Genomic DNA, 11,934 nt, shown 5'->3' on the forward strand with positions numbered 1-11,934 from the left:
TCTCAGTTCCTACTCAGTGGCGGATCCAGAGGGGGGGTCCGGGGGTTGGAACCCCCCTTTTTTTGGCCGATCAATGCATTTGAATGGGGACATATAGTTGGAACCCCCCCTTTTATCCTGGGTTTGGACACCCCCCCCTTTTTAAAATGGCTGGATCCGCCCCTGCTACTATCAATGCAATCGAAATCACCGATGGAAAGATTGTAAAACATTGAGTAGTGAAAGACAATATTTGCTTTTCCTGTTGATAAAATGACCGTTTAATGTTTCATGGTAAATGTTGTGGATAGTATACTGACAAATAATCTAAAATAGTTTGTGTCTGAAATGATGATATCACAGGGTAACTTAATTTGCATAGAAATTTGGTTCATTTGTTTTACATTCGCAGTAAGGTGTGTTTGACCTTTTGATTTTAAGGTTTTTCCGTTTTACATTTTCCTTTGAGTTCGATATTTTTATTTTTTTTAATTTATTTTCAATTGCATTTAATATTTTGAGAAATTAATGTTCAGTTTATGAATATTGAAACAGAAGAAACTATCAAACAAAGATGTTCAAAGTTCTATTTAAAAGAAAATTGTTTTGAAACTCATTCTCCGGAAAGTATTATCCTTTCCCTTGCGTTGTTGACTAATCCGTTAGTTTTTAGCTACGTCACACAGCAACAACAAAGCTTCAAAATGGCGCCGACAGGTGCCCGAAACTAATTAACGTTGTATAAACAATAGCTTTGATTGAGTGAATAACGCGGAGACGATAATTAGACAAAACTAAGATAAACATGCCAAAGAAAAAGGGAAAATCCAAGAAAGGGAAGGGTAAAAAGGGGAAGTCCAAGAAAGAGACAAAAACTAGCGAAGGACCAAGAGATCCAATGACTCCAGCTCATATCCCACCGCCCCCGCTTCCAAGAGAAAAGGTATGAAAATCGTTCTAATGAAAAACAAACTTAAATGATTGTGATGTCTGCTTTTGATGTGCATAACCCTGTGTAGGTTGGGAGTGTGAATTGAAGAACTAATAGAAGTTACACTTGCATGACATCTGTTTAATTAATATTTTAATTAACTGGATACTTGAAAAATGACTTGTATAATGATGGAGAATTATTATCTATCAATCATAATGTGTAGTCTTGGTCTGTTTGCCCTGATGCACATTTGCTCTAGTACCCGTTCACCATGGTTATTTTAGCTCTGAGTTTTATTATGTTTTTTTTGTCCTATATTAGTGAAATACTAGTCAAGAAGATCTAGTATGATTGCCAATGAGACAACTTTCCACAATAGACCAAATGACGCAGAAATTAATAACTATAGGTCACTGTACAGCCTGCATCTATGAACCAAGGCATTACCACATTATTAATGCTGCATTTTCATATTATTCTTCTTCTTTGATTTGCAGGAAAGTGTACAGGAATAGAAGATCTTTTAACTATACAGCTGAAAATAAAGTCATCTGTTTGTATTTATCTTCATCTTGTTCAAAAAATGTTGTTCATAAAAACATTTTTTTAATTTTTAATCCACTTAAAAGGCAATTAATTCAACAATCAGTGTGATCAAAGAAATCATAATTAATATACTTATCAGCATTCTACACTTTAACCAACAGTTATGAATAGCATTTTTTTTTAAAATAAAAATGAACTTTACAATGAAGTAAATTAATGGAAAAAAAAACCTCGTTATTTCAATGTTTTATTATGAATTTTGAGAAATATAAATTTCCTGTAATATTTACCATATATATATTAATACATGTATCTTAAGTTAATAAAACCTTAAAATACAATTCCATAAATTTTTAATACAATGTATTGTGGTTTATAAAAAGGTAGGACGTACACACTTAGGGCGAAGAGACTTTTGGCGATCGAACACAGGGTAAACAGACTCAGGGCTTACATGTTATTAGAGTGAATGGATCTGATATCCTTATTGTAAAAACTGTCCTGTAGGAAAAGTATGGTCTTCTTTAAGATAAAGACCATTGATTTGAAGATTGGAACCTTCTTTAATGGCAATTGTTATTTACCAGCATTTAAACATATAAGTTACAACCCTTGTCATATCAATCATAAATATGAGTATTAGTTCTAAAAAAATATTTTCATAATACTTATCATGCTTATTATTATCATCGATAACAATTTTTAGTATTTTGTGCTTTTAAATCTGATATACATGTCGTGTTATATTCCATTAATTATGTTTTGCCACCAAATAAAGTTGTATTAAAACCCAATACTGAAATACAATATAGAAACATAAAAAAATATACCCCTATTGTGATTGCCAAGTAGAGGAGATCAGAAACATGTGACTAATCTATAAAATACTGATTTTTACTTGTATGGTTTAACATGTTTCAGAATATAAATGTAAACAACAAACAATATTTTTTTTATTTTTCAGCTCATAAATTTATTGAAACAACATCCTGTGAATGAAAAAGAAATTCATGGTTACAAAGTAACAGATAGAATCCTGAAGAATTTAACATCTTCTGAAATAAGAGACCTGATTGTTGTTTTTGAATTGTTTGATGCCAATTCTGATGGGTAAGCCTATTTCATAAGGAGATACACCACTTTAATCAAACTCAATGTGGATATTTTTGTTTGCTAATTAAAACAGAGTAATACTGATATCTGATTAGAAAATAGTTTTAAGAAGGTAGACTAACACTTGTATACATAACGTGCATGTGTATTAAGTTTAAACTGTGTATAAATGAAAAATAACAATAATAAAGTAGTATAATTTAACATGAAATTCAAATATATGCGATTCGGAAACAAGTATGGAAAAACTTTAAAATCCTAGTTCCAAATACATGTAAAGTATTGGTATAAACTTTCTTTCATTATCATGTTTTATTTTCTGAATGAATTTCTAAGAACAATTTGAACTTATAAATTTCAGAAATATTACGATTAATAAAATGTCTCCCCCTTTGTAACATTTAAAGTTCAGATTCTCAGGTACATGTATGATTAAACAATACTTGATTTACTCATCATTTTCAGATATATCAATGCAAAAGAGTTACGACGTGCAATGAGAGCTCTTGGCTTTAAATGTTCAAGAGAGGATGCCAAAGATATGATTTCAGATGTCAGTGTCAAAGGAAAAAGGTAAAATCTCTATAAATGCCCTATTGGCCTTTTATGCATCCTTCTATTTTTTGTAACCCCTCTTGTATGTGTAAATGTCTAAATCAAAGACAATTATAAGTTTCAAGGAATTGATTTTTGATTTTTTTTTGTGTTTTAACGCCAACTTTAAGCACCACTTTTGGGCTATTTTGTGGTGGTCAGTTTTTATTGGTGGAGGAAGCTGTAGTGTCAGGAGAAAACCATGACCTTCGATTGGAAAACTGACAATCCCAGTCAATTAAGATTGGAGTCAAGTGCATATGCATGAGCGGGATTCGAACTCACAACCTCAGTGTTGACTGGCTATTGATTACAGTAGTAACTACTTAGACCACTTGGCCACCAAGGCCCCTGAGTTTGAGGTTATAAATAAAATGCACAAGTAACATGGAAATTGATGCTTGCATATTGAATAGAACAATTACACTCTAATATGTATTATATTTCCTTGCATGTATTCTCATTTTAATATCTTCACAATGATTTGTGAGGAAACTGCAAAAACTGTTAAAGATTTGCCATTTCATCTGAAATGCAAAAAAAAAGTGTAATGTTGAAACTGAAGTCTATAAATATGATAATAACAATTAAAGTGGTGCAAAATTTCTAGAAATGAAAATGTACATTGTTTGATAAAATTGAAGATAATTCTGTTCTTCTATGCCAGGGATAATTTTTTTTCAATATGTACATTTAAGAATAAATTTCAGTTTTTTATATATTTAATTTATATTATATTTGTAGCCAGATCAGCTTTGTAGAGTTTTTAGAAGTCATAATTGACAGACAAGATGATGCAAGAGACATCTATGATGAAATACTCCAGGGATTCAAAATGTTTGATCAAGGTAGATAATTATGTTCTGTGAGGATCAGTGTTTGTTTAGAGTTAGAGATATTTGCTCTCTGATCTATATGGTATTTTTTTTTCTAATAATACATTGTACAATTATATTCTTGTTGTGTTGAAGACCCATTGGCTGTAATCTGCTCTTTAGTCAGGGGTTATTGTCTCCTTGCCACATTCCACATTTCCCATTTACATTCGCAATTTTAATAACTAGATATATATAAGGTTGTCATTATAGTACAACAGTTCATAATATCTTTTGGAAAAATAATTGTCATAAAAGTTTCTCTGAATTGGTTACCAGTAAGTGCACAAGAGCATTACTTTAGGGGTAAATTCAGTAAAAAATCTCCCGTTGACTTTAATGGTAATCTATGTGTGGAAATAAATTTATATAACTGATTTACCTTTCGAAATTAAAAACTTTCATATATCATTCTTGAAAGTACAAATGTAGCCCCATCTTTTGCAACAATAAAAACATAGGGTCATGCGGCATTTTTGGGCATTCACATGGCCTTGTTTACAAACAATGTAGATTCGCACTGAATTCCTATACTGACCCCCATTACTTTTCAACCCTGTAGGAAATAAAATTAGTACATACAGCATTTATTTTTTTATTTTTTTTCAACTCTAGTTTTGATCCATCTACCAAAAAATATTTATTACAAACATTATCTACCAATCAGAAGAGCACATGACTTCAGTTTTAGACAGAAAGCTCTCCCCAAATGGGCGGTCCATGATGACGTATATTTATTTACTGAATTTACCCCTATAAGGGACTTTTTTACTTCTTTTCCCACTTTTTTTGTAATAAACATGTGATGTATCCAATTTTCAAGTTCCAGTTTCAATACAACCTTCATAAATGCTAAATTTGTAAAGATAGAGCAAAATTTATACTACAGCCCATACTGCAGCCAATGTATATTTGGTATATAAAATTGCGCATTGACTGTTTTTAAAAGAATGGTTTAAAATACTATGTTTAATAAGTATGAATTGTTTTCTGCATTTGCTTTGACCAGTATTGCAAGTACATCTAGAAACTAAAGTCTTGGTGTACTCTTAGTTAAATTTTTTCTTATATGGAAGTTTTTGATTAAATACCATTAAAAGACCACAAAAAGACTTTTTAAAGGCTTTTTTAAGCAGTTTCATACCAAATAAAACAACAATTATGTTTCATTATACTAAATTTGTGTTTTAATTACTTGTAAAGTTCACAAAATGTCATTGACAATCACTCTGCAGAAATTCCTGTTACCTTAACATCAGGATGGGTTCTTCACAAAAACTAGACAGCCAGAACTGAAGTAGAAAAAAGTGCCAAATATGAAAAAATAAGATTATGTATGACCAAATTTTGCATTTGGAAGATTAAAGTAACAATTTAGAATATTTAAAAGCAATTATTTAACATAAAAATCCAATTACAAACATTTTAACACTAGTTTCATAGTTGAAGGACATGTAATCATGAAAAGTTGTCTAGTATATTTTTTAAATAAAGAAACGCAATGCGTTATGTAAAAATAAATGAATACCTTCATGCGGTCAGATTATTGGAGTGTCAAAATACTAGTAAAGTGCCTATTTACCACTTTTTCTACAACTTAACATGGGGAACACAGCTAAAAAAAAAAACACTATGTCAAAGGGAGGTAATCCATTTTTTTCATATGATTTTATACATTATGAGGAGAAATATGTGCAAAATGTGATGTAAATGGGGAGAATATTTATGCCTTTCATTTTTATCATAACTCTCAAGTGTAATTTCTATTGTTTCTTTCAATCTGGACACAAAAACTGATTTTTACCATATACTCCATGCTTCTCTCACAGTACACTCAGTGCATCTTGGATAACGGCAGTTAAAGATAGAAATTTGTGTAAAAAACAACTTCAAATGGTTTCAAAATCCTTCCATTACATAAATATTTACAGGAAATGAGTTTTGTGATTATTGTGTGGCCTTGGACAAGTACAGTGAAAGAGTGCATATTTTCCTATAGGGGTAAATTCAGTAAAACATCTCCCGTTGACTTTAATGCTAATCTATGTGTGGAAATAAATTTATAACTGATTTACTTTTAGAAATTAAAAACTTTCATATATCATTCATGAAAGTACAAATGTAGCCCTATATTTTGCAACAATAAAAACATAGGGTCATGCAGCATTTTTGAGCATTCACATGGCCTTGTTTACAAACAATGTAGATTCACACTGAATTCCTATACTGACCCCAGCATTTATTTTTTTATTTTTTTTCAACTCTAGTTTTGATCCATCTACCAAAAAATATTTATTACAAACATTATCTACCAATTAGAAGAGCACATGACTTCAGTTTTAGACAGAAAGCTCTCCCCCAAATGGGCGGTCCCTGATGACATATATTTATTTACTGAATTTACCCCTTTAAACACTTCCAGTTAGTTCAGACAAAAGATGTCCAAAGAGCATAAATTTTGACACAACTAAAACTGACAAGAAATAAAAATTTAAACAAATTTATCTGGCAAACCTGTCTCAACTTAAGTTTAAAAAACTAAAAAAACAAAGTTGAATAAAATTGAGAATGGAAATGGGGAATGTGCCAAAGAGACAACAACCCGACCATAGAAAAAAACAACAGCAGAAGGTCACCAACAGGTCTTCAATGTAGCAAGAAATTCCCGCATCCGGAGGCGTCCTTCAACTGGCCCCTAAACAAATATATACTAGTTCAGTGATAATGAATGCCATACTAATTTCCAAATTGTACACAAGAAAGTTGAAGAAACTAAAATTAAAATAATACAAGACTAACAAAGGCCAGAGGCTCCTGACTTGGGACAGGTGCAAAAATGCAGCGGGGTTTACCGTTAACATGTTTGTGAGATCTCAACCCTCCCCCTATACCTCTAGCCATTGTAGAAAAGTAAACGCATAACAATACGCACATTAAAATTCAGTTCAAGAGAAGTCCGAGTCTGATGTCAGAAGATGTAACCAAAGAAAATAAACAAAATGACAATAATACATAAATAACAACAGACTACTAGCAGTTAACTGACATGCCAGCTCCAGACTTCAATTAAACTGACTGAAAGATTATGATTTCATCATATGAACATCAGGCACAATCCTTCCTGTTAGGGGTTTAGTATCATACCATCATGACATATATGAGAAGAACATAACCCGTGTCATGCCAACAAAGTTGGTTTATATTACAACATTTAACACAAAAAGATAGCTTGTGTTTGTCATGTAACTTATTAAAAATATTTTTTTTTTACCAAAACACACATATATCTGTTAAAAAAAATTATGATCTCACATGCATATGACATGTTATGAAATCATGTAAATATTGTAGGATTGTCAAATTTTATCATAATATATGGATTTAATCGTTCTTGATTTAATAACATATTTCTATTTTAGACAATTCTGGATCTATTACATTAGACAATTTAAAACAAATATGCACAGAAGCTGGTATGAAGTTTGCACAGAGAGACTTAGAGGAAATGATAGAAGAAGCTGACATTAATGGCGATGGGAAAGTCGACCAATCAGAATTTATACGAATTATGTTACAGACTAATTTGTTTTAAATATGTTGACCAACTTGACCAATCTGTGTTTATGCTATTGGTATTACAGCTGGTAGCAAGTCTTTGTTTTGATGAAAAGGGGCAAGGAAAATTTACTAATTTTGTTCAAATTGTACCTCAAACTAATTTTGACAGAAAAATGGACTGATTATTGTATGGTTTATAATATGGAAAATAAGTAAATAGTCAAAAATTTAAGAATAATGTGATGGAAAAAAATTCAAACTATTTTTCTCATGGATGAGAAAATTTGTTAATTTATTTAAATTAATCTATTTTTGAGTTGATGTTTTTTTTTTTATCTGCAATATTTATAGCATTAATCTTTAATGTTTGAGCTTGCATCTTTATTTTAATTCTTTTTTACATTATTCATTTCTTTGAATTTTCTTTCAATAGTTCCCATTTTTTTCTGCTTTTGTATTTATTCAAATAGAATTGTGATGGAAGCAATCTTTAAACTTGCCACAAGTTAAGTATTGTGTCTGTATGCATTTATTAATAAAAGTATTGATGTTACCAATACTTAACCTCCATTTGTTTATCTGAAATTCATTCTTCTTATATGTTTTTTTTTTTTACATTACTATATTATGTGTAAATTTGTGTATCTGTGTATTTGTTTATGAAAGAGAATATAAATGTTTGAAAACTAACATATTTTTATGCTGTTGAATTTATACTGATCTGTGATGAATTATTTTTGAATAAATATTTTTTCTTATGGCATTTTTAATTTGATTATCTGTGTAAGCACTAAATGGAAAGAAAAACTGGGTTATTGGTGTACCTGTAACAAGTTACAGGTTGTTTTCCGTTTCTTAGACTTGTTAAAGCTTTTGATCTGGTCATTTTATGAAGGACTTTCAACTGATTTTTATAGTTTGTTCTTATGTTGTACTGTTATACCACTGTCCCAGGTTAGGGGAGTTTTGGGATCCCGCTAACATGTTTAACCCTGCCACATTATTTATGAATGTGCCTGTCCCAAGTCAGGAGCCTGTAATTCAGTGGTTGTCGTTTGTTTATGTGTTACATATTTGTTTTTCGTTCATTTTTTTTTTTACATAAATAGGGCCGTTAGTTTTCTCGTTTGAATTGTTTTACCATGTCTTATCGGGGCCTTTTATAGCTGACTGTGTGGTATGGGCTTTGCTCATTGTTGAAGGCCGTATGGTGACCTATAGTTTTTAATGTCTGTGTCATTTTGGTCTTTTGTGGATAGTTGCCTCATTGGCAATCATACCACATCTTCTTTTTTATAATTTCAGTTTTGAATTTCTCTTGGAATTTGGTACTTTTGTTATTTTACTTTTTTTCTAACTTTGAAATCATGAGTTGGTTCCTACTAACAAAGATTTCTTGTTTCTGTGTTCTTTACATATGGATTTGTCATTGTACCATAATCCTTCTCCATGGTCTTGTGGTAACCTCAAGTATTGGAGGTCGTGAGATTGTACCCTGTTTCCTAGATGGGTCAATCCAAAGACTATAAAATTAGTATTTACTGTTAGCCACTAATCAAAAGGATTAGGAGCAAATACTGGTCCACCAATAGTCAAGAAAATGTGTCCTGTTAGGGTGAATTATTTTGCTGCAGAATGTTAACTTGTGAACTAGCAGATTAAAATTCTGGCTCATATTGTTTCTTGTTCCAAGCTAGGTAAACATTCACATCACATTGACAGTTATTTTGTTCTAAATAAGCATTTGCAATGAAAGTATTGCCATTTTAAATATCACCACTTGCATAGGGGGATCCAGGGGGCCCTGACCCTCCCTTTCTTGGGAAAAATTATGTTGATTATATAGTAAATCACTGAAGCAGGGTGAAGGTTGGCACATATCCAAATCATATTTAAACCTGCTGCATTGTTGTGCACCCTAAGTCAGAAGACTTGTTCAGTGATTGTCCTTTGAATGTGGGGTTCACTGGTGTTTCTTTTTATATTGATTATGCCCTAAGTCAGAAGACTTGTTCAGTGATTGTCCTTTGAATGTGGGGTTCATTGGTGTTTCTTTTTATATTGATTATGTCCTAAGTCAGAAGACTTGTTCAGTGATTGTCCTTTGAATGTGGGGTTCATTGGTGTTTCTTTTTATATTGATTATGTCCTAAGTCAGAAGACTTGTTCAGTGATTGTCCTTTGAATGTGGGGTTCATTGGTGTTTCTTTTTATATTGATTATGTCCTAAGTCAGAAGACTTGTTCAGTGATTGTCCTTTGAATGTGGGGTTCATTGGTGTTTCTTTTTATATTGATTATGTCCTAAGCTAGAAGACTTGTTTAGTGATTGTCCTTTGAATGTGGGGTTCATTGGTGTTTCTTTTTATATTGATTATGTCCTAAGTCAGAAGACTTGTTCAGTGATTGTCCTTTGAATGTGGGGTTCATTGGTGTTTCTTTTTATATTGATTATGTCATTTTCCTGTTACAATTGTTTGACACTAGTCATTTTTGGACCCTTTATAGTTTGCTGTTTTATGTTCAAGGCTCTGTGTTGAAGGCCATGTAATTTTAACTTTTTATACAAAATAACTTGCATGGAGAGTTGTTTCATTGTATCTTATAGCACATCTTCTTATTTATATAAACAACAGTTGGTAACCTCCTACATGCACAATAAGACTCCATAAAACACAATTAATAAAATATTTTTTTAATATAATTTCAACAAGCAAATATGAGTTAACACAGAACATAAACTGGGCATATAAATCCCTTTTGATATGTGAATACATTCCTATTGCATTATATTATATAACATTATCACATATGTACAAATGAAAGAATCGTGGCTAAATTAAGAGTACAAAATCATGATTATCAAACTCAATACTCGACCATCTTAGAAATCCCATGATTTTGTAAGTTTCCTTGTAAATGATATAACAACCTTCACCTTCTGGTTCCCTGTTCAAATCAAGTAAATAATTGATCTGGTTCTCTGACCTTTTCATGGTACATAACACTCAAGACTCACATCAAGTTCTCTTTTATCTGAGTATTTTCTTTAACTGTAAAGTGCCACAAATCCTAATAAACCCTTTTCCAAAAACTATTGATGTCACATTTTTGATTTTTTTTTCTAAATTTTATTTTTCATTTGATTTTTGAAATAAATCAAATCCATACCATTAACACGTTAACTAAAAATAAGTAATGATGGAATGCATTTTTTTTTATATTTTTATGGTACACATTCATACTTTTTTTTACCATTTTTTTAGTTAGATATAAGTTATATTAAAATCCAAACGTTTTTTTTTTTCTTCTGAAAGACACAATTGGGTATGCAAAATAAAACTTAATTATTTTTCGATGATTTTCTGAAACAAAAGGATTTCACATTACATAAATTGTAAATAAGCACTTGATGTACATATATATGTATATATATCAAATTAAAAATAAAAACATGCATATTTTAGGGGCCAGCTGAAGGACACCTACGGGTGCGGGAATTCTCGCTACATTGAAGACCCATTGGTTGCCTTCGGCTGTTGTTTATGGTCGGGTGGTTGTCGCTTTGACATATTCACCATTTCCTTTCTCAATTTTATAGGTGTCATAGTAAAGGACGTAGAAGTTCTACATATATATAATCACAGATTTCCTAGATAAAAAGGGGAGTTTGCTTCTCAGTTTCAAAGTAATTAACTTTTCAAAAGACTAGTTTATATTGATAGACATTAATAAAGGAACCCAAACAGCAAAAAAAATATAAAGGTCACCGTGCTTGTTTTCTAGATATTAGCCATTGAAATTTTGGCGGGAAAATATTCTCTCTTGACTTTTCATAGCTTTATCATTGACAAATTGAAGTTCTCCAAAACTGTCAAAAAGTAATTATAATTTTATAAGACTTTTACAGATAACTTATCATTATACGTGTAAAAGATTTACAAAAAAAAATGGGAGTCAACGGACAAATTTTTTCAAGGCATTCAAATGGATAAAACCAGAGGATTCCGAAAATCTGACAAAAAATCAAAAACATGACAAGCCAGCTTCCTTAAGGCTTTTCCAAAATTGTTTGAGTTTGTTGTTTAGTGATTGGAGCTATTTAAATTAGTAAATTGTGAGCGAGTGCATTTTCTAAAAATTTTGTAAGAATTCTTAGTAAAATGAAAATTTAGTATCATATATAGGTAGTTATGGACTAAAACATGACTGCCATGTCCAAAATGTGGTGAATTCTTGAGTATGGAATAGCCTTTAACAAGAACAAATATAACATATATATAAAATGTCATGTAAATAGTATATTCAGAAACAGTATAACAGAACAGGCATCATT

At 31.0% G+C, this 11,934-nt stretch overlaps 1 protein-coding gene across 1 annotated transcript; it reads left to right on the forward strand.

The window, feature by feature from the left end:
• The first annotated feature begins 649 nt into the window (after positions 1–649).
• LOC143057804 (uncharacterized) lies at positions 650–8,214 on the forward strand. The gene is made up of 5 exons (XM_076231219.1): positions 650–922; positions 2,424–2,569; positions 3,038–3,145; positions 3,911–4,014; positions 7,461–8,214. Exons 1-5 carry the CDS (start codon positions 785–787, stop codon positions 7,631–7,633), a joined length of 669 nt encoding a protein of 222 aa, XP_076087334.1. The 5' UTR covers positions 650–784; the 3' UTR covers positions 7,634–8,214.
• Positions 8,215–11,934: the final 3,720 nt, after the last annotated feature.

The sequence above is a fragment of the Mytilus galloprovincialis genome, chromosome 13 (assembly GCF_965363235.1).
Source record: "Mytilus galloprovincialis chromosome 13, xbMytGall1.hap1.1, whole genome shotgun sequence".
NCBI classification, from domain to species: Eukaryota; Metazoa; Mollusca; class Bivalvia; order Mytilida; family Mytilidae; genus Mytilus; species Mytilus galloprovincialis.